The following is a 24,843-nucleotide window of genomic DNA, read 5'->3' on the forward strand; positions in this document are numbered from 1 at the left end:
CAGCAGAACCAACAGCACTCCTGAAATTATTGTATGACTCTGACCGCTATCATTTTAATTTGTTAAAATCAGAAATGCTTTGCTGGCTTAACATTTCAGAAGATTACAACATCTTGCTGCACAGTTTCCCAGACTTCTACTGATTTACCTTCCTCCACAAGCATAACAACCACTGCTTCCTGCATTGCTAAAATCTCAAGATCTGGATTCCTGTTGAAGAGATTTCCAAGAAGTAAGTCCTCTTGGTAGTTTTCTGTTTGTTTGTTTAATATTTCTCCTAGAAATTCACAAAATAACCAAAGTAAATCAGTGTTGTTCTTTCTGGAGTGCAGTTGACCGTAGTAGATTTAGTGCTAAGTGCATTTAGATCTGCTGTAATGACTGGATTCTGACCTTTTGTCTAGGGAAATAATAGATATGTTTATTCTTACAAACTGAGTCCTGAGAAACATATTTTGATGATTGCAGATTATGAAATAAATTAGCTGAAAAAGAATTTCATGTGTAATTGAATATAAAGTTAGACTGCAAATGTTGATGCCATAATTTTACAATATAATAAATCCTGTTAAGTTTATTTTTTATGACTCACATTTTCTAAATCTTTATAGTGGTTTTTAATCTTGTTCATTTAGCAATTGACAAATATACTAAAGTTGATATTTAGAAGAGATCTTTGATTTCTTGGCTATAGAATTCATGGAAATTATAATATAGTAATCTTATAAGAAATATAGCAATATGATAGTGGCAGGGAAAACAGTATGAAATGACATCAGGTAAAAAGCACATGTGCACAAAATCTTTCCCATATACTATATTTGTATTTTGGAGAACAGAAACCAGTGGACTGTTTCTGTTTGCACTGGGTAGAATAATTGTGATACACTACTGCTCTAGTAGTGTGAACTATTTGAGAGCCCCAGCTATTCAAAAAGTTGCTGTCTCAATATTTTTTAAGTACATCTCACTTTTTATCAGCCCCTACATCAAGTAATGCAGGCAATACTTTAGTCTCCTGGGAATAGGTTATGTAATTCTTAAAGGTGATTAATTTTTGCCCCTGAGGGAGCAAGAAGTAGCTGAGAAGTAAGGAGATCAGTTAGGAACATTTCTATTACCTACTTGAAAATTTTAAAAGACCTTCTCTAGAGCCTGTTGCAGTGTTTCACATGTAATTGAATAGAAAGTTAGATTGTGAATGTTGATTTCTTAATTTTAAAATATGATAAATCCTGTTAAGTGATTTTTACCTTGTTCAATTAGCAATTGACAAAGTTACTGCAATATCTACTGTAAAATGGAGGATTTTTTCTTGTACTTCTTTCCAGTCTCTTGTACTTTTTTCCAATTGATTTTCAATTGACTTAATTTTGGCCTGCAGGATTCTCAGCTTATTATTCTTTTGTTCAGTGTTACTTCCAATCAGTATTTTTGTGGGTATTGGTAGGATTTTCGGCATGATTAGAGAGACTATAAAGTAAAATGACTTTTATTTAAGGACACGGAACCTCCACAACCTCTGGGGCCTGGCTTTCTCTGTGGGATGCGTGGAGTGGTGGGCATACATATAGCTTTGGTCCGGGGTGGTACGTAAATGTGGCATCGCTGATGCACGAGTAGCTGATTGGAACTCTTTTTGTGCCACAGGTAAGTTGCCTAGGGGCAGGGAAAATGACCTCAAGGTAAACATCCCTTGGTCCCGCCTTCCTTTGCTGTAATGTCCTACCTAGGGCAAAACTTTCAGGTATGTTTTCCTTTCGCAACTACCAAAGCCTTTAGTATCAGATAATAGATTTCTATGGGGTTTTTTTTGGTTGTTGTTTAAATAAATTTTTACCTAGATCTAAAGTTTTGTTCTGGAATTATTTTTCGTACATGACATGTTAAGAGCAACTCTTTTACACATGTAGCATAGATATAATTAGAAATTTGGAGTCTGAATATTGCAGAAGCCTACTTAATGAATATGTTCTAAGTACTGTGCTACTAGAAATTCCACTGGCATCTGCATCAAAATCAATAATGTTTCAACAACAAAATTTTAGAAGTTCTCACTGAAACAAAATGAACAAAGCTTATACATAGCCTTCCCTCATCTCACATCTGCTTATATTTAACAAATACATTGTTTTGACACAATCACCACTCAAGAATTTAGATTTTTAAAATATTTTGGCTTTGCAATAAACACAGCGTTTTTGGAGCAGTTGTATATCAAAATTATTTCACCCAGTTGCAATCTGTTTTGCTGTTGAGAGTGAGTTTCCAATATTATTCTTGAATCTCTGTAAGTGGTCTGCTTTTTCTTTATGGAGACTTATATAGTATGTGTTTTGCACTTAATTCTCTTCCATTTTACTTTCTACAATGTGTCTTTGTACGAATTGACCCTCATTAGACAGGGCTTTTCAATCTAATGGTTTCCTTGCTCCCTTAAGAAGGAAGTGATTAACAACTTCAGGAATTTGAACATTTGAATTATACAAAAGATACACAAACATATGTCTCCTTAACCAAAAGGATTTATAAATTTATCAAAAAATTGGAATCCTTACCATGTGCAGAGTGTCATGAAGAAAATGTACTAGTGCTAAAGAGGTTGAGAGGCACAACTGTAAGTCTATTTTATGATTCTGAAAGTTTCCAGAAGATAAAACCAGAGTTAAATCTTAATGGTTGAATAAGAGCAATACGAGCAATTGGAATATTCCAATACGAGTATTGGAATATTTTTCCAGGAAAAGCAAAGGGAACTATCAATGACATAAAATATGACAAAGAAAGGTGTATTGTTTACTTCTAAAGAATATGATGTAAGGATTAGAAAAAACTTAGATCTAATTGTAGTCCTCTGCTTGCTGGCTGCTGCCATCACAAGGCTTGCTTCCTGAGGGGAGCAGGGAGGGCAGAGAGACATAGCCAGATAAGCCCCATGCACCTGCATGCCAACACTGGAGATGCTTGCTTCCTTTGGGCATCCAGTACCCATCAGAAGAATCTGAAAATCACACTCTCGTGTGCCTGCTGCCATTGGGTAAGTCCCAGTGTATATATATGCAGGCTGAGAGAAGAAGCAGTCCCCACCACAACTCACCCCAGACCACTGGGAGAGCCACAGTGTAGCTGCGTATGTCTGGAGAAGTCTTCCCCATGCCCAGCTACCTCACTGGAAACCTGGGGTGAGAAAAACCCAGTTTCCTGGCCCATTCCCCTACACCATTGAAGAACAGCAAACATGGGTGGTGCCTGGGACTCCACAACTGGCATGTTGAGAGGAACCCATGATAATGTCAAGAAAAGGAGCAAAAAGCAAACTCACACCTCCAGCTCGCACAGAACAAGTCTGAGAGATACAGTCATGGAAGAAAACAGAAGTCATACATGTAAAATCTGAGAGGATAGCAACTAAAGTAAAGAGACAACTTCATGAGATTATAAAAGTAATCAGATCAGAAATAAATTCTCAGTAAAAGAAGATATCATGCTGGGGATTTAGCTCAGCAGTGTAAGTGGCTGCCTTGCAAGTGTGCAGTCATGAGTTCAATCCCCGGTACAAAAACAAACAAACAAAAAAAAAGATACCACAAACATAATGAAAGAATTGCTGAGCACATCTAAAGAAGACATGGGTAAAAAAGAGAAGCATATGAAAATGATGGGAACCTTGAATGAGCAATATAAGAAGCATTTACTGTGCATGAAGCAGATTCAAAGAGATATCTAGGAAATTAAAAGTCAATTGAAAGCTGGCCAAAGGGCTTGAAAGAGGCGGAAGATAGACTTTCAAACCTTAAAGACAAGATTGCGGCTAATGATCATGAAAGGAAAGATCTCTTAATAAAAATAATAACAAGGAACCAGGAAATAACAATTCAACAGCTGCAAAGTAATGCAAAGAAAAATAATTTAAGAGTGATAAGAAAAAACAGCATTCAAACACAAATGAAATAAAAAACTAATTTACAGAAGTAATAGCAGAAAACTTCCCACATATGGGGAAAGGATCTGGCATGCAGAAAAGTGAGGTATATAGAACTCCAGTTAGCCATAATGAAAGTAAATCTACATCCAGACATATAATAAACATTTCAGAAATTCAATACAAGAACAAAATATTAAAAGCTGTTAAAGAAAAAAAACACACCACCTCTAAAGCAAAACCAATCAGAATCACAGCAGACTTGGCAACAAAAACCATTAAGTCAAGAACTGGAGTGAAATAGTTCAAATCCTGAAAGAAAACTACTTTCAACTCAGATGGATATACCCTACAAACCTATCTTTTGAAATTGATGGAAAAATAACATGCTTCCATTATAAAGAACAACTGAAGGAATCCATGCCCACCAAACCAACCTTACAGAGAGTGCTGAAGGAAATCCTAGAGAGAGATAAAGATAGCCACAGTTCTGGAACAGCAGCAGAGGAAGATGGTCAGACAGGACCTCAACTCACCAATAAAGAGAAACACAGGGAGAGTGGGTCAAGAAATAAGATACATCAATGTATTGTATAAAAGAAACACATTTAACTTGAATGGAAATTTATGGACTGAGCATCAAAGGAGAGAAAACAATGGTTACACATGACAGGAGATCAGAAAAAATCAAAGATAAATTGCCTTTCAGCTGCAGAAAATAAGACAGATACATTGGAAAGCTATCCAGATATAAAGTAGGACAATCTTGAGTCTCCTGTAGGTAAATGGACGCAACTGGAGATCCTGTTCAGGTGCAAAACAATTTGAACTTATGCAGGTGAACACTGAGTTATCTCCCTAGAATAAAACTGAAGAAATAAGTGGGATTTAAATAGCACAATAGATATTAGGAAAGAGATGGGGGAGAAAAGGCCTAGAAGGGGAAGGTGTTAACCACTGTTAGTTTTTTACGGTCTCATTTTGAACTTTTGTATAATTTTCATAATTTTGTAAGGTTTGGTTTTCTGTCTTGTATTGTTGGAATTTACTGTAACTTATTGTATGAACAGCTATCTTCAAAACAATGGAATGTAATGTGATAACCATTGTTTGTTTCCTACTATCTTGTTTTGAACGCCTATAATGCTTTCATTCTCTTATTTTGACTGATTTTAGTCTGTTTTGTATTGTTTGATTTTATTATGAGTGAAGGTATGGACATCTACCTTGAAGAACACAAGAGACATTATGGTAGACAATATTGACTTCCTATTGGCTTGTTTTGCAGTCCTATAATGACTTTATTCTTTCATATTGAATGGTTTTATTCTATTTTGTTTTGCTAAATTTTATTGTGTGTGAAGTTATGCACATCTGTTTCAAAGAAAACAAGAGACATTATGTTTCCTGTTCTTATACTGAAATAATGTAATGCTTTCAATTTTTGTTTTCATTGGTTTTGTTCTGTTTTTTTTTTTGTTGTTGTTGTTGTTGCTGTTTGATTTTATTGTGTGGTATAAACAGCTATTTTGAAAAAAACGAGAGACATTACAGTAGCCATTGTTGATTTTCTTTTGTCTTGTTTTGAGGTCCTGTGTTTCTTTCATTGTTCTTTTCTGGTTTGCTTTGTTCTCTTTTGTTGTGTTTTACTCTCTTGAAAATAAAATTAATTTTTTATAAATTTAGGAAATAAAAAGATGAAGTAAGCTGACTTGTTTAAGACATTTTAAAGAGAAACCAGAATTATTTTGTTATTTTTGTTTTTATAAGAAATGAGAGACTTGTTGAACAATTTCAGCAAGATTTTACCATGACATACAGACAGAAAATTGACTCTATTTAAAAATCAATTAAGGGAAAACCAAGCAATAAAGTAACTTGAACCAAGAAATACTTTGATCCTGGGCTGGAACACATGTGCACATCAAACTTGTGATGGTGATAGAGGTACTGAGGACATAATCCAGTATCACAGGAGACACAATACTAGTGAAAGTTAATTAATAGAGGGTCAAATGGACAGGATGCAAATACTCAAGAGCATATAGACACACAGGAAGGAGAGGCTCCAGCCAATGTTAGAGGAAATGAAGCCAGGAACCTGGACACTGCATAGCCTGTACTCTAAGCACTGTAAGAGCGGCCTATCTCCAGATTTCCTTCTCTTGCATAAACCAATGACACAATCCATCATTAATAAGGAGCAACTTCTTAAGAGTGTGTAACAGGGCACTTCTGCGTCCATTTTCCATAGAGAAACATCCGGTCATTATGTCCTTCTTTGTTGCACACACACACATGTGATGCAGACAACAGTCTGACATGAATCAGGCACACAGACATGTCTCATTTTTGAAATTGCCCATGTGCATGTATAATGAAACACTGATGCCAGTTTTGTTTTGTAGGTTCACCTGTCATTTGCAAGATGAAAAGTACGTTAAAAGAAATTGTTCTTCTTCAAGGCTTACATCCTATCAGTGACTATCATTTTCGAATGATAAAGTCCTTACTGGCCAGTGAGTTAAAACTGACAGGAAGCCAGTATGAAGAATATGACAAAATTAAAGTTGCTGACATGATGGCAGAAAAGTTTCCAAGCGATGCAGGACTTGGAAAACTGATTTCATTCTTCAGTAAGATACCAGAGCTAGAAAACACTGCTAAACTTCTCAAAAAAGAGAAGGCAAAAGGTAATGTGGTGCACCCTCTGACACACTGTCCAGAGCCCCAGGTTGCTCATGATCAACACTTCCCCACTCTGTTCCTCAGTATCAATACCAATGGTGTTGGCTCAGTTACCAAGAAGTTCAAACTATGGAGAACGCCTCTCCTAAATGTTACAATATATTTGAGAAGAAATTTTTATGGAGGCCACAAAGGAGATAAAAACAAACAGAATGAATTCTCAAGAATTCTAATGCTTCTGATGCACTGGAAAAATTGGAAAATAACAAAATAAAATTTGGGAAAATTATGTGCTTTACACATAGAGACCAATTAATATTCTTCTTTTCCTCAGATATGTATTCCATCATTTATATGTTCTCTGACAGTGGATATGAGATAGTATTTAACATAAGCTTGTGTCTCAGAGATGTCAGTAGTGTCCCTCTTATAAAACCTCTGGGTTTAAAAATATGTTAGATGTCTAATTCCAGTATCTTTACTTTGTCACAGTACAAATGGAAACAAAATTTTTTCTTTGTTTTCTTAATTTGGGTAAGGTCTCCTATAGAATGTGACCTATTCTTAGCATGATGAATACTGTTGATTCTTAAAAAAGGTCTTGAGGTACATGAAATCTACAGGGTGGGAAGGCTGTTCAAATTGCACCTGGGAAAATGAAGAAAGCACTGAGCCTGTGCTTGTACCATAGTTGCCACCACTGTCTGAATCATGATCAGCCCATGAAGTTGAAGTAGAGGAAATTACTTAGACATGGAAGCAGAAACAGAGGAAATAGTACAGACACTACTATGGCCCTCCCTTTAGTTTATTGTATTTACTTTTATAGTATTAGATAAAAAGAAAAAAAATGTACAAGAAAAAACTACAAAGAAAAGAAGCAAGCAGGATACATTCGGTACTGATCAACGTACACTCACCCCAGATGAAGATTACAAAAAAGAATCAGTTTTGGATGTGCCTTTGTCAAAGGTAGGCTGCCTAAGCTCCCATCGTCAAAGCTGCTTCTGTGACTTTCTCACATCTTGCCTTTGGACGTACTTAGTTATGTATTTAGTGAAAATGAGATTCAGAGTAATAAAATCTTTAATTGTTTGCTCATTTTGTTTCAGGACCACAGTGCTGGTTAACTTGTATAGTATAATTCCTCTGATGGAAATATGAAGCCATGATGCCTTGTTTAGTTACATAGTGATACAGCATTCAGTTTAGAGAATGATGCATCAAAGCCTATACAAAGAGACTAAATCCAGACTTGAATCTATGCACAAGTCTCCGCTTTTAAATCACCAAAGAGGGATAAAAGTGTTACATGTATAAAATATTTTTACTCTGTATCAATCAATATGTACTCACTGGGGGACTTCTCACCATGTCTTCAAAGATCGATTGTAAATTCTCAGTGATTCCTAGGATGTAAGTTTAATATAATTAGAATACAGTAATAAATGTTGATTTTCTTGGTATCAAAGATTTATCTAGCAGTAAAAAGCCTTATGTGGTATGATTACAACTCAGCAGTAGAGTCTGTGCTTTACAAGCATGAAGTGCTTTGGGATTTAATCCTCATTAATGAAAAGGAATAATTACTAGGTGCTGGCTCTGTTGGCCAGTGAAAAAATATATCCCTGGGTGCTTAATATAAATCAGGCTTTTGACTTAGGCCCTAGCACCAAAAAGTAATAAAATAAAAATATAATAAAATATCAAGAGAAAAAAGAAATAATTCCTCCTTAAAAAGAAAACCATGTGAGACTACAGGTCACCTCTCCTAAGAAGACAAAGGTAGAAAAGAGAATTCATATCTGTGTCTAGCAACTCTTATCCAAATCTACTTGTTGTTATGTCCTCTTTGTTCTCCTGTGATGTGGCTGCTATGGATGCCGGTAAACTGGGAAGATGAAGGATACATCTAGAATGAATGAGCAAGAGATTGATTGCTCAACACCGCAGAAGAAAAAAAAGGTCAGAGTCGAAGTTAAATCACTTCTCTTGAATGTAGTTTGTAACTCAAAGAGCAAACATTGCTTTGGTTTGACTCAGGCTACATCCTCACCACCATATTTCCTCCAGCAAAGGCCCTCAAAGGTTGAAGACACTGAGTATCGTTTTATCTTTTTGGATCTTGATGAATAGCTATCAAGAACCAGTTTTCTTAATGGTAAATGTTTACTTAGTAAGTTCATAATGACTACTGGCTTTCTGTGGGATTTGCTTACTTTATAACCTGAAAGGATTAGTTCGCTTTAGACTCTGTGTTTGATTGACCTTCTTAAATAAGTGTGCAACACACATAGAACCCAGATTCTTCCCATCTGAAACCAATGATATGCAATGTGAGATTTTAACATATGGTCAATTGATTTGGGGAATTCCAGATGGTTTGGCAGGAGGATAGCAGGGAAAGGTATATGCTTATATCCCAGTATTCTAGAAAACAATCATAAAGATTCTGTGTGAAAAGAAAGAAAAAATTTTCTTCATGTGATTTTTCCGTGCATGAAATCATTATCCAGTGTTAAGGGAAAAAATATGTTTTTGTTCAGAAACAGGAAAATTCAACCAAGGAAAAGGATAAATTGGGAAGAAACACAGTGGATCTGAAAATTGGTGTGTTTCCAGAAACTTCTACTATCGACACAGGTCTGCAGAGACCTCACATTTCTCCACTCAGCTCTTCCATCAGCACCTCAGCCAAGGTATTAGCTTCCTCCTCAGTTTCTCTTTTCTTACTTAACATAATAACAGTGATCATCGAAAACTTCAAAGAGCTGCTCATCTACACCAAATTTTAAAATTTTATTTATTTTATTTAACATTCATTGGATATCTACATTAAGCCTCTGATAGATTTATTGTAATACTTCTGATGTCAAGAAAGTTATTGCCTTGTATTGATTAGAACAAGAGGACAAAAGTGATTGGATGAGTACAAATGAGAATAGATCTGCTCATTTCAACACATTCCAATATTTTTCTCATCCGTTTTCTTTGCTCACTCACCATATTGCAGGTTCCTTTTCCACATTCCCTGCTGTTTCCAGTCAGATGTGGTGACATGTACCCTTGTGTTGTGAATCATTTCTTGGGGTTCACTCCTCATGTGTATACCTTCACCATCAGGCACAAATGTGAATCTCTTCCTGCTGCACTGTTCATTATACCTCTTGCCAAAACGCACTACACATACTCATTGCTTGCTCATGGACCCCTTCATGGTTGCTTTTAACCCTTTGTCAGCTGTAGTACATGAATTTGTGTTTCCTCTGGACTAGACAGTGGGCTCAAATACGGGTACAATATAAAGCAAACAGAAAGAAGAGAAAGGGAATGCACAGGATAGGTTCAAGTTCACTCTGCCATTTCTGTCTAGACATGACTCATCTAAAATTTGCACTGAAAAATAAGAGCCTGATTTCTGATATTAATAGACAACTCGAAGAATAGGAAAAAAATTCATGTCAATATTCTCATATGCAGTGTTTCTTCGAAGCCTAAAGCCTCCGTGTAACTCAAAGGACACTTTTAATCATCAATCATTCACTCAACAATGGAAGACAGAATTTCTGCATACAAGTTTTCACAACTTATATTTTTTGTTTTTCACAAGAGATCCAATAACCCATAACTCCTTGTGAAACCTTTATGCAAAAGAGGTAGCAAACTATTTCTGCTCACTTCTTGTCTGGAGTGGCCAAGGATCCAGGAAACATTGAAACCTCAGGCCCACGTTCTCTCTGTTACTACAATGGCATATGGATATCCAAGGGCAACTGTATATTTTGTTTGTATACATGCTTGAAAGTGGCACTTCCTAAACTCCTAGATGCTCAAATATATATGATGATATCTTGTCTGATAAATAAAAATCATTCTGCTCTTCTCAAATATACTAGATCATAGTATCCAAGGATGGCTGGCTCATCTTTCTTGGTCTCTCACCTTTGACCACCCCATTTCTCATTTGAAATTCTGCCTCTTCTATAAGAGTCCTACAAAAGCAGTGTCCCTTATCAACCTATGTCCCATAGACTGGGTGAGGAAGAAAGCCTTACAGTATATATTGTGAGATTTCCCAACTATTTGCTCTGGCCTATTCATTCTTTTCATTTCTAGAGTCTAACCAAAACTCAGGCCATTGTTATGTTTGGTTTATATTTTATATTTCCTGTGAAGTAGAAAACATAATACAGCCATGATTCATGAAAAAGCTGAGGAAATCAATGAATTCACTTTAGAGGAAACGAATAACACAATCAATTGCCATTTTAAAATATCATCCAGTCAAATAGTATAAAGTAGTTTAAGCATCAGATCCTACTAGTGAAAATAAACTATTCGAGTTGATTGATTTTGAAACAAGCAAGACTCCCATTATACAGAATTGTCATCAACACGCTACACAAAACACATGACATATTTGTGCAGGTCACAAATATGTGACCTGTGTGGTCTATGCAGCAAAATAAACCTCTGCATAGGCCAGAAGATCATAATATTCGGTTGATATTTGTATGTATTGAGGAGAGTCTGCATTTTTCATTTACATTATCACAATAGTTCTGTAGAATCTCATCACGATGCTTTTGTTATTCCTATTTCACATGTGAGGAAACTGAAGTCCACAGACTAATCATTTTTCCACGGTCTCAAATGTAGTGGATATAAAAGTCAGAATACCAGTTCAACATTAGTGAATTCTAAAACTTATGAATTTAATAGGATATATCAACTAGCCAATTAGAGGAATGATGGTACAATGCCTGTAACAAAATTTATTTCTAATTTATGGATAGTGTTATTTTCTGGTTTTTTCTTCATAGCTGGGTTCTCCAAGCCTTCCAACATGAATGAGGTCCCAAGGATGGTTAGAGGGTTCTAAAGAACAATCTACCACACCTGAGGCAAGAATTTCATACAGCGCCATCATCCACAAAACTTATCAACAGATGACTCCTTATGAGCTAGATGAATGAATATTGTACGTGGCAAGAACAATGGGAAATTGATATTGGATGTTGACTCTGAAAATGGGCATCCATTAGTTATATTGTCAATACTTAGTATAAATGCATTTACAGAGGTTCTCCAATCTTGCTCACACAGTGATAAAAATGTACTTGGAATCTTCTAATGCTATTAGAATGGATGCTTTTACTGTTGTAAAACCAAAGAATCTATGGTCTAATGCATACTGCCAAGAGAGCAGAATCCTGCCTTTTTTTTTTTTTTTTTTTTTTTGTCTTTTTTGTTTTTACCGGTACCAGAGATCGAACTCCCGACTGCCTGCTTGCAAGGCAGGCACTTGTGCCGCTGAGCTAAATCCCCAGCCCCAATCCTGCCTTTTGAAATGGGAATTTCTGGAAATTTCTTCAGCATGGTGGAAACATAGCACACTATGGAAGGAGCACTAGGGTTTCTTGACATGAACATGGGATAGAAGCTGACTTTTATAGACTAATATACAAAGTATAAAAGAGGTAGTTAATAAATTTATATAAGTATAGGGAAAGTTTTTCTGTTACCTCATATATAGTTTAGTACTATTTTCTATCAAAAAAATCCTCTTAGTTTGAAGTTGACATAAGCCCCTTTACAACTCAGGTAGGTCTACAGTCTATAGCACTAATAGAATTCCACTTATCTGAGTTTTCAACTATTGCAGAATAAAGTTTATAGTCTTGAATAAGGTCATAGCTATAGAGGTATTGGATCTGTGGTATAGAGTATGTGGAATTGTTTAGAAATTTGTAGCAAAATGATCTTGTGGATTATATATGTTTCCAAAATAAATGAGAGAGAAAGAGAGAGAGAGAGACAAGAAAAGAAAAAGAGAAAAAGTAAAAGAAAGAGAGATGAGACAGTGACAAATGCTATAATTCATCTGATATTGAAAAGCATTATATTAGTAAAACGACAAAAAGCATTTTGCGTCAGAAAACACAGGAAGTCATTATCAGAACCAATGGCTTCAAAAGGAGGAAACTCTCACAGAATCTGATAAGCTCTAGATCCTTGAACAGCCAGCTTGTGCTCACTGAAAGCTGTCCTCAGAGCTTCAGAAACCTTTACCAATACAGTCAGGCAGTTCCTTAACCAAGACAAAAGCTTTCTATTCCCATTTTTTGTCTTCCCTACAACACAATTGAAAAGAACAATAGAAATCTCCACAGGGTTTTTAATTGTGTGCTATGGTACAAATTGTTGCCTTAATCAAATAGCTTATTCATATCCTAAAAGATCCTCCTAGATCATAAGCCAAAGCTATTTCAAAGGTATCTGTTCATGAAATTACAACTGACCTCATGTGAATTAGCATCCTGTGTTGATGTAAGTCTACAGGCTATGGGGAGGAAACCAAAAAAGATCATTGGGTATAAAAAGGTACTTATCTTTTGTCTTCCAGTTTCTTTTAAATTTTTTACTTTTTGCTCTTTTATCAAAAAACAGGGTATAGTTTCTGCATCCATGGTCCCAGTCACATGAGGTATTTTTATATTTCCTTTCCTTAGTATCGCATTGCTCTTCTGGACAAATTTTCACTGATACTTTTCTTTCAGAACAGGATAGATACTCCCAGTATTTGCCTCCACCGATCCTTTTATTATTCCTTTGCAGTATTAATGACAATTATAATAAGTTTATATCTTTCTTCCCTGAAAATTGAATCCTTTATTATGCAGATAGAAGTATGCTGTCCCAGGGAAGGACAGGACAGGGTTGGAGAATGAGCTCACGCTTGTGTGAGTCAACTCTTACTCCAGTTTGCTTGTAGTTCTCCCTGCTATGACAAGTGTTGCCCTACAGCCCGCGGCTAGGAAGATTATATCAGAATAGGCATTAAGGATTTCCCCTGAAGCAATTCAGTCATGGGAGATGATAACATTTCAATCATTATTCTTCAGTATGGTTTCCCCCGCAGGATCCAAGCTGCCCACCCCAACACTGCTTCACAGAGAGTAACTGAGGTCAGGCTTCATGAACTTAGGTTTTCTCAAACTTTAAAAAATTTTTTTCAAAACTTTCTTCTATTAATTCCGTAATCCACCCCCCCCCACCCATAGTTTCTCCTGATTTTTTGCAAGCAGAGCTACTTGTACATATCTGCTTCCATTTAGGGTTTAGTGGCTTTGGATAAAGCCCATGTCTTGTCCCTGTAATCTCAGGACATTCTCTCTCTGCCGTGGCAGTGAAATACTGTGCATGTAGATCTCAATCTAGCTCCACATTTTCCATGAATACTTATGAATACTGCTTCTGTTTCATACTTATGAGTAACACTTCCTAAGACTTTGCTCCCTACATAAGCAACATGATCATTTCTATCCCTAGAGAAATTATTCTACTGTTTTGAAATCTCTTTGGATCACAGAAACCCAGGATGGTGTTTATTTGCCTTCTCAGCCCTATAAACCTAAATATACCATGCAGTGAAGTCTTCTTTGGGGTTCAGTCAACTTCACATAAGTCCTGCAAAGAATATGTCTGACAACTTCTAGTGTATGCAACAGTATTTTAATACTCATTGTGTATGCAGGAGTATTTTGATTTAATTTGATATAATTTATTTCAAAAATTTTCTCTAATGTATGTCTTTTTGGTTTATAGTATAATTCAACAAAAAACTATTGGCTTTGATTCCTCCATATGTGTGTGCCTGAAGCAAATAGCATTGGAGAAAATATGATTTCCAAGTAGGATGGGATAGTCAAGATTTACTTAGAGAAAAATAACTCCTAAAACTTAACAAATATTCAAGAAAATATTATAATTTTGTCATCTAAACCCTGCTGTTATGATGATAGTTTAAATGTTAACATGTATTTAAAATATACAGCTCAAATCAATATGGGGGGTGAAATTTCATTGTTATACATGGCAGATTCAGAAAGACTTCTTCTGTGTGTTTCATTTATAACATCCACATGGCATTTCTATCAAGAGAATCATACAATATGAAAAGACATCAGAGTAAATATGAGTCTCTAATAGATGTTACAAAAATGACAAAAAATATTTTTTCAGTTAGCATTTATTATATCCTGAACTCCAAAAACCTATATATATATATATATATATATATATATATATATATATTCCAATTTAGTTTTTATAAAATCATAAGAAAATGTTAATGATGTTCCTATTCCATATATGACCAAACCAGAATGCATAGAGATAAAAACATTTAACAAATTCATACAATTACTGGATATTAGAACCAGAATTTCAATCCACCTATAGTGAAAAGCTAACAGTACAATTGGTTGAATCCAAAGTAGGTATACAAATTCTGAATTCCATGGAATTAATTTCTAAATGATTTTGAATAGACAGAGTTATACCTTGATACCTTGGAGTGCATGGAGATCTCCAAGTGAGGCACTGTAATAGTTGACATTTTAAATGAGTAGACCACTGAATGCCAAAACTGGAAATTCCGAAGGCAAGTGGGATAAATGTCATGAATATTTAATAGTCTTTCAACAATATAATTGAAGATAGTTAAGGTATGTGATTTCAGAAATACTCCCCAGTGTTTACTTGGAAAATGTAATGAAAGGTAATGCTTTTGGTAGGAATTTAAATTCTTGTGAAGTCTCCAAAATGTTGAAAAATTCTGGTAGCTTTAGCAACTCCACAGAAACAGGTGAGGAAGTGTGGATTTGTGGGACATTTCCTGCTATGTTTATGATCAGAGTACCAAAGGATAGAGACTTAGACCACACTCTGCATTAAACACACAGAGTAGGGACAGCTTTGTTCATTTTCTTGGTTGAAAAGACTGAATCAAGAGATGGCTCTGACTGTGACTAACTTTGCTGAAATTCATGCTTTCTCCAAAATAATACCAAGAATATGACCTGATCAAATGGTCTTGTCCAATTGGTGCAAAATGAGAGCCAGTATTCAATTGCAGGCCAAGGAAATTTCAAGCATTTAAGTTTTTGGTGTTGAGAATGTGGACTAGAAATCCTGATTGAGACAGAAGGAACATAGGTAATGGAGCTATCTAAGTATATGCTGTTTAAGCCAATATATGCTATTCCTCCTGCCACTCAGGAGGAAGTAGGCAGAGTGCAGTTTTTAATTTAAAAAGGAAAGATATATTCAAGAGATTTTCTAAAACAACCAAAAACAATAAAAACTTATTTTTCTTTAGGAAGAGAAAAACACAATCACCAAAAGAGATAACTCCACTGAGACATTAGAGATTAAAGGATCAACAAACATCATACCTCATCCTGGGAGCTGTCTCCAGAACCCTTCAAAGTCTTCAGTCACATCACTCAGCAGTCTGCATATTTCTCAGATGCAGCCAACTCCATGCAACAGTCAGCAGTCTCCTCAGATGCTTACAACCACACTATTCACCACTGAGAAGTCTCCACACACTTCATCCAAAGGTGTCCAGGCATCTCAGTTACATCCAAAAATACCGTCTTGCAGTCTTCAGACTCCTGAGATGATTGCAACACCCTGCAGCGGTGTCCAGACTTCTCAGAAGCCTCCAGTAGCATCCAGCAGTCTACAGACTCCTCAGAAGCCTCCGACTATACCATCCAGCAGCCTGCAAACACCTGTGAGGCCTCCACAAACACCATCCAGCAGTCTCCAGATTTCGCAAATGCCTCCAGTAGGATCCAGCAGTCTACAAACTCCTCAGAAGCCTCCAACAGCACCATCCAGTAGCCTGCAAACACCTGTGAGGCCTCCACAAACACCAAGCAGTAGTCTCTATAATTTGCAAATGCCTCCAGTAGCATCCAGCAGTCTACAAACTCCTCAGAAGCCTCTGACAATACCATCTAGCAGCCTGCAAACCCCCTTGAAGCCAACAAAAGCACCATCCAGCAGTCTCCAGACTCCTCAGAGTCTTCTAGCAACATCCAGCAGTCTCCAGACTCCACAGATGACTCCAGCCACAACATCCAAAAGTTTCTTAAACATGGTGAAGTTTCTGTCCCCATGATATATTGCCAGAAATTAAATAGCTTTCAAGGTTTTTTTCTCAATAATCCCTTATAATATCTGATGATTTACTTCATCAAATCATAATGAGATAATACTCTACATTTGAATTTTAACTCTTTATGTCCTTCACATTAGGATTATATATGACTCTGAATACCAATAATGTCTTGTTCATAAAAGATATTATTAGTCAGCCATGTGTTTAACTTTTTTTAAGTGTTAAATTTCATTTTTGTTTCAATATACCACAAAAGTATTACCTTCGGGTAAAATAGTTTGGCAAATAAGAGAGCCACCCATAATTTATGACTGATTATTTTCTTTTAGTTTTCTGTTACACAAATATCATTTACAAAATTGACAATAAGTAGGTAGCTAGATAAAACCTTCAGTTAAATTACGTGTATGAATCTCTCCCCTGAAACACCAAAATTCAGCAATATTTTTATCTTTTTATATGTTACATCAAAGCAAAGAGTAAACTTTTATTTCATTTTGAATAACATTACATGTATTTTTCTAGGCTCTTAAAAATCACTTATGATATCTTGACCTGCAATTCAACCATCAATAGAATTCAATAGAAATTAATTCTATTCAATAGAAATAAAATAGTTTAATTGCATGTAAAAGTTGCATTATTCAATACATAATACAAATAAGTATATTAATTGATACAGATTTAGATTCTCTATGCCTTCAATGAATATAAAAAATACGTATACCTTGAATCTTCTTTTGTCATTCATAGATAGTTATAATTTCTTCCCTAAATCTCAGGATGTAATGTCACTATTGTGGGATTCTCTGTTATTGGTTAAATTGTATAGAGAATGAACTTTCCTGGTGTGAGGAAGCATTCGACCCTGTGGAGGACCACCCAGAGTTAAGCCCCCTCATTCACATTGCAAGGTCTTCATGAGTTTTCAGCTTGGAATCACAGTGAGCATTGCTGGCCTATGGAGGCAGCGAGCCTGCCTTCATTCACTGGTTTCCAGGACTCCCACTTCCTCTTCTAGATCATCAGCCTCTTGCCAAACACTAGATTCTGTCCTGAAACTCTAAAATGGTACAGACATCTGCAAAGACAGGTGTTCAAAGCAAAGGTCCTTAAGGCCTAACTTCCATACCTATAATACTCCTCAATGCCTTCTCTTAATCAAGCTGAGAGCTTCTAGCCAGGACCCATCGAGTTCAGGACAGTTCTTGAGTTCTTCTAACAGCTGCCATACTAACCCTTATGAAAAAGAGCATTAATTTCTTGGAAGAGCTATATCTTTTAAAATGTTCCTTTTCATTTAGCATTAGAACAAGCTTCTATTACTCTCTAACATTTTTTTCATTTCCTCTATAAACTAAGTAATACCATGTGAGACAGTTTCCGTGAGTCCCCTAGTTAATGTGTTCTTTGAGCTCAGACATTGATACCGAGATGGCTCTTACTATACTGTGACTGTGTACTGCCTTAATTAATTGTGCTCATGTGTTATTGTTTACTGTCCAAGTAGATGTCAAGCCCAAAGTATGAACCTGCTGAAGAAAATGGTTACCAAGCGGGTCCTAAAGAAGTGATGGTGTTGAAAGTGACAGAACCATTTACCTATATGGTAACAGAAAGTGAACATAGGATGATTCACGCCACAGTGGCTACTGAAAACGCATTCTTCCGAGTGAAGGTTTTTGACATGAAATTTAAGGACAAGTTCATCCCCAAAAATATCATTGCCATATCCAATTATATTGGTCGAGATGGGTTCCTGGAGGTACACCAGGCCTCAAGTGTGTCTAACGTGAGTGCTGATCGAACAATGAACATCTCTCCTACTCTGATTAAGCATGCCAAAGCAACTCCTAAAATCAACCAGATTGGCCCACAAAGTGAAGGAAAATATGTAAATGGGATATTTCAAGTGTGTAAGGTAAGCCATAGCATTAATTTGTAAAATTTCTTCTGCAGTTCCAGATTTTAGCATTTCATCCTGCCAGCTACACTTTGGACAATCCACTGAACTCAGGAAACAAGCTCTCTTGTCAGGGTCATATGAGTGGAGTCTACTTGCTTCAGACCGTAGGATATTTAGGCTCCTAACATTTCTCTGCTGTAGGTATAACCATGAAAATTTAAGAACAAGGTTTTTCAAGAAACCTTAGTAGTTTATGTGGATCCACTATCTAGATCAATTCATAGTCATCCTGACGGAGGTTCGCACCTAGCCTCTTCGGTATCTATGACAACAGAATAGTGAATAAGGGTTGCTACCAATCAATGGGCTCTTGTAACAGCAGAATAAGTAATCAAATTATTACTCTGTAATAGAAAACAACTGTGTCCAACAGTAAGCCTGGATTCTGATCATTTGTGCTGTAAGCTGGTCTCACTTCTTCCCTTTCATTACTTTTCAACAAGAAATTGAACAACTGATTTCTGATCTAAATAATAAGAGAAATAGAAGATGAAGAGACTAGAGCAGGACTGGCAAACCTATGCAAAAATTCCACAGCAGGCACACAGGTCCCTCTTGTTCAGCTCATGAGCAAATTTGCCTCAACATCATCCCAACAACCAGGTATTCTGATTTAATTGCATTGTTGGCAGTTGGTGATAATTAAGTGGATTTGGGGTTGCAATTTGAGTAGCTTTTAAAAGATTTGCCATTAGTGTACTAGAGAAATGTACTACATGCCTCAGTTTATATACAAGAATTGTAAATTGCAAAGAAGTTTTTAGAACTAAAAAGGCCTTAGGTTGTGTTTTTTTTTTTTGTAACCTCTATGCTTAACTGTTTATTCAAAGTATTATCTCACACACCATACATCATCTTTTGTGGTGGTTTCTAACTTTTACCTAAATTATTACCTATGAGTTCTATTTAAATGACTATATGAGCATATTAAATTAGTAAAATAAGTGAGATAAAAATCAAAACAACAGGACAGGTGATATTGATTTAGTATTTGAACAGATTCAAGAAGAGTGACTAAATATAGCAGACAGAAGAAATTATAATTGAAATAGAATAACCCACTTCACAAAAATTAGTGGTAGTCTTTCTCAGTCTGCAGTAAGGTTCATATGGTCTTTCATCTTTAGTCTCATGGAGATATCAATCAGTAACCCATTAAATGAATGAGATTTCTCGCTAGAGTTATGAAATCTCAGGTATGCTGATATGCAATCAGTACAAATTAGAAAGATAATTCTTCTAGAAAAGTTGGATAGATGAAGACATTAAGTAAGGAGTGGCTCAGGAAGTTTTAAAAAGAAAGGATTTTCAGAACAAAATACCTTATGCAATCTGGTATCTCAAATATTGAACTCAGACTTCTGTTGACCTCGTTAGAAATCAGCATTTTCACTAACACTCTGTATTTCCTATACAGTGAAAATTTATGATACATTTCTTATCAGATATTTGCTGATACTATTTTTCAGAAAACAGTGAAGTCAAAATGCATTTTTTATGAAATACAAGATAATACAGGAAAGATGGAAGTAGTGGTAAATGGACAACTGGCCAATATCCACTGTGAAGAAGGAGATAAACTTAACCTCAGTTGCTTTAAAGTGGTCTTAAGTGAAGACAGCTATAAGCTGACATCTATACTTTATAGTCACCTCAAGGTAAGTGTTTTATGGGAGCACCATTCTTCCAAGTGGAAACAGTTATTTTATACTGTGCTTTAGAAAACTAGACTGCTGCCTTTAAACAAATTTTTACCTGGTGAAGAAAATTGACTTGCCTATTCTTATATGTAAACTAACTTCCCTTTCATCTTCTTTTTATAAGGGTATTTAAATTATACTGACAAAATTCAGACATTCAAATCTTTTTACCCTAAACTAAATAATTACTATCAAAGTAGAAAGATAATTTAACAAGAATTATTGGGTTTAATTAACAAAGATTGGTCTATATTCTCAGTCTATTTTTTTTTTACAGTTGACTAAAGATTTGAAGACCAGGAATTTCAGGGTCACAATCTACAAAATAGGGGAACTATTTGCTACCACAAGGTTCATAAGCAGAGCTCATATCAAACATTAATTAGCAAAGATTCTCTTGAAAATCAGAACACAATGGAAAGATGCCTTTAGAGAAATACTGCAGAATAAAGGCCACAGTGTATGTCATACTGATATAAACTTTCATGTGGCTTCATAGAACCCTAAAACCAGCTAAGAGTGGAATGAAAATTAAATACAAATGAAATGTAGCTGTTATGCTGTCTAGGAACACACACATGCACCTGCTTCTAGATTTCTCCAGCTCTAGTTTTAACCCTAGTATAATCTTCCAAACTTTCCCTCACAGCAGATACAGCAGAAAGCACATTGGATGCACCACACACTCTCCTACCCAGTGATAGTGCTCCACCCAGTTCTTGCCATTTAGGCTACACCAGTCCCTCTCCTCCTCTAGTCTGTCCTGCTACTTCTCCTGTGCTCCTGATGGATACAAATATTTAGCACACTTCACGATTCCAATCACCTTGGAGGTGTGACTCCAAAGACAGGTATTCATGAAAGGATACACAGGGAGAAAGGCAAGGAAAGAGATGTGGTTCATAGTTGTGGAAATTGAGTCTCAGAATTATTTTGTAAAATTTCTTCCACAACACCAGATTTTGACAGAAGGGAGAAATGTGTAAGCAGCTGTATCTCAACTGATCTGTTTTTATCATGCTCTTCTTTAAGGTCATCAAAACCTGGAAAAACAAGATGTAACTGCTCAATTCTGATTCAAATGTGGAAACCTTACTGGAGACCTAAAAACCTGGATGCCACCAGTAGTGATGCTGACAGAGATAAAATCCAAGTTTAGGAAGAAGATATAGAAGATCAAAGTTTAAGAAAAAATACCTAAAACTCAGCTCTTAGCTGGTCAAGGTAGTTCATACCTAAAATACTAGCACCAGAAGATGAAACAGAAGGATCAAAATTTTAAGCCCAGTGCTGGGGATTTAGCTCAACAGCATAAGCACCTGCCTTGCAAGCATGGGGTCATGAGTTTGATCCCCAGAGCCAAAAAAAAAAAAAAAATAGATTAAGCCCAGTGTGAATAATTTAGAGACTTTGCAATATCCTATCTCAAAAAAAATTTTTGAAGGGTCACTGCAATATCCTGGTTTTGATCACCACCACCAAAACGAATAAACAAAAAAAGCAAACACCCAAAATATGATTAAAAACAAAAGAACAAAACAAAACAAAATGAAAAACAAAAAACATAAAAGAGCTGTAAAATAGATATTTTGAGATTTTTTACAATATTCATTTTGCATCTTTTGCATTTTCTACATTCCATATTTTTACTCTATAGCTTTTACAATCTTAAAATAATAAACATCTATTTCTAAAATGTTTTTTCTCCAGTAGTGTATGTACTCTGTATTTCATTTGCTTTTCAGGAAATAGTATATAGCCTGTATCAGGATGGGGAATCAAGACTAAAACCAATATTACAATTTATTCTTTGATTGTGGTCTGTAAGCATCAAGCCTGGTGAGGCATAAACAAGCTGTGTATTGTTCAGAGGAATCATGCTAAGAGCAGGTGGGGGCTGAAATCCAGCGGAGCTTCAAATGCCAAGACCTGTGTCCTTGAAGAGTTAACTAGGTCAGGACAAAATTATCTTCTCAGAATTTTTCCATTATGGAAGGCACATAATGCCAAATGAGTGCCTTACGATGACTTCTATGGATGAACTAATATGTCAGGAGAAATTATGGCCCTGTCTGATGCCAAATATCACTCAAACACCACTGCCTCCTCAGTAGCTCTCCCACCTCTATTGCTAGATCTCACTTTCCACACATTGGATCCATCAGGAATCTGTCCCGGGCACAACTGCTTTAGGTCAAGACTGAAGTTTGCTTTTAATAACAGAAGTATATATGTAGTATTAAAATTTACTGTTATATCTACAGATCATATGTTTGATATCTGATATTTTGCGATGTTTATGTCACTCGATCTTCACACTAGTTCTAAAAGTTTGATTGCTATTTTTTTTCCTTTTTACTCTGTAATAGGGGAAAAATCCCACAAAATTAAAATCACTTTCTTAGTGATATGTATCTGGTATATTAGACCTTGATTTAGAATCTAGGTTATTTCAAATTGAAGTATATGTTTCAGAAGGAAGAGTGTGAAGTTGAGGTGAAAACTGAGGAACACAATAAAAGGTTTGTCAGCTCATTGTGGGGACCAAGGGAGACATTGTGGATGAAATCCCCAGATCAAAGATGTCTGCCACAGCACTAGACAGCATAGAACACAGCAGGGTGCAGGATTCCAGGATGGCAAGAGTCACATGTTTGTTTTATAATTCTTACACAGGTTGTTATCACATATTTACATTCTTACTCAATACCACAACCAATGCACATATGTTTATCTGTGCTAAGCCATGGTTACATAACTGTACACCTCCCTAGGCCTGCACTCAACAAGCGGGGTCGCTTCCTCAGGTATTCTTAGTTCCAACCGAGCTTCAGACTAGTCTGAATGGTTACCCACAGAATTTTAACGCTGTAAAAGCCAATGCTTTAATGCCCATATTTTCTAAGAAAAAAGCACTAATGTTCTACCATTATATTTTGGAGCCAAACATGCAAAGAATAGCAATACATTACTTCCCTTAAAATTTTATGTCTTTTATTATAGTAGGCTTAGAGGCTACATAGGCTAACTATACATCTTCTACCCTATTATTTGATACTATTCTAATAATGTATATATTTTCTAGTTATATCTACTTATACATTCAAAGTTATGTACATAGATAACTGTACATGTAAATACATTACATAATAATATTTGTTTTTATAGATTGCTTTGGTTATTTGGGGAACCACATTCTGAAGGAAATATAAAAGTGATAAAATCTAGTTTCCTCATCTGTACTGAAAAAAACGAAATGCAGTGATCAAAATCACAGCATTGCTTCCCTAGCTAGGAATACACTCCACCGTGAAATTTCAGACTGTAACAACTTCCTCTAAATTCAAATTTGACTTTTAGATACCAAGGAGAAAGTTCATTTTAATACATACATTCTGTTTATACATTCTGTTTATCTTGAGTCAAACTAGTGCTTCATATAACTTCAGATAAAATTTATGTAATTAATTCTTGAAAATGCAAATGATGCTTATTAAGAGTTAGATTATAGTCACTGAATTGATTTGCCGGGCGGTTTTGCTTTCCTGATCAAGCTGATTCTCATTTGAAATTGTAAGATCAACATTTCTCTAAATGATATAAGCAAGAAACTACATTCTCCTCCAACACAAAATCTCCCTTTTGATTTTGTTTTCCCTTAAATAGTTTTATCCTCCAATTCCACAACCTCCCTCTGCTTTACATTCTTGTGCTCTAAGCCTTTCCAGAGCTCCTCACTGGCATCAACATAGTGTAACTAAGAAGCTAGGGCTGCATAGAATTTGAAATATTGAACCGAACAGAATGTCAGGACACTTCACAGAGACGTTAATTGGGCAGAGATCTTTGTAACTAATGGTTTTGAAGAATGAAAAGAGTGAAGAAACCTTTGCAAAGATCTCTGAAATAACAGACTATGACACTAATTAGAAAAAGCACACACAACTGCTTGACATAGTTTCTTCAATTGCTCAAGCAAGGATAACAACAGAATCAATATAATATTAATTGCTGAACCATCACTATTATGTCATTTCTGTTATTAGATGAAGCACTAACCATCAGCTACCCTCTATGAACAATTAAGATAGTCATTGTAAGCATTTTTTGTCATTTATATTTCTTATGTAACAATGTATCTTAGAAACCTTTATCAGTCAGACTGTGTAAAAGTAACATATCTCAAAAAGATTTTAATGAAAATTTAGGATTTGTTTAACTCTTATTTTAATTAATTAATGCTTGCAAGCCAAGGTGTCTAGGTTAAATTTCTAAAAATAGAATTTCTAACTCAAAGAATATAAACATAAAAGTGTGTTCATATATATGTCCCAACTAAATCTTGTGGGCATTGTTTTTAATAAGTGCACCAACATCACATTAACAAACACTGGAAATTATTAACCTCATGAGTAAGAATTTTGCAATTTTAAAGTCCTCAAATGAGTCTTAATGGGTCTTCTCTAAAATTTTATTTTATTTATTATTATCAAAGGGTACTTATTTCAGAGAAACGTTTTAAAAACAAAATGCAATAAGTATTAAAAATATCACGGTTGTAACTTGAATATATTCTGTTTATTACTCAGTAAAA

General features: G+C 35.6%; 1 protein-coding gene across 1 annotated transcript in view; it reads left to right on the forward strand.

Moving 5' to 3' along the window:
- Positions 1 to 21,945, forward strand: part of LOC100717636 (gamma-interferon-inducible protein 16) — a 49,959-nt gene extending 28,014 nt beyond the window's left edge. The window contains exons 11-19 of the mRNA XM_063254059.1: positions 69 to 232; positions 6,331 to 6,615; positions 7,440 to 7,582; positions 8,510 to 8,575; positions 9,157 to 9,309; positions 15,774 to 16,562; positions 18,094 to 18,504; positions 20,019 to 20,207; positions 21,282 to 21,945. Coding sequence (XP_063110129.1) covers positions 69 to 232; positions 6,331 to 6,615; positions 7,440 to 7,582; positions 8,510 to 8,575; positions 9,157 to 9,309; positions 15,774 to 16,562; positions 18,094 to 18,504; positions 20,019 to 20,207; positions 21,282 to 21,311 — 2,230 coding nt within the window. The 3' untranslated portion in view covers positions 21,312 to 21,945. The remainder of the gene's footprint in view (positions 1 to 68; positions 233 to 6,330; positions 6,616 to 7,439; positions 7,583 to 8,509; positions 8,576 to 9,156; positions 9,310 to 15,773; positions 16,563 to 18,093; positions 18,505 to 20,018; positions 20,208 to 21,281) is intronic.
- The last annotated feature ends 2,898 nt before the right edge of the window (positions 21,946 to 24,843 follow it).

The sequence above is a fragment of the Cavia porcellus genome, unplaced genomic scaffold, assembly GCF_034190915.1.
Source record: "Cavia porcellus strain 051 isolate PalLab524CR breed Dunkin Hartley unplaced genomic scaffold, mCavPor4.1 scaffold_7, whole genome shotgun sequence".
In the NCBI taxonomy this organism is placed as follows: Eukaryota; Metazoa; Chordata; class Mammalia; order Rodentia; family Caviidae; genus Cavia; species Cavia porcellus.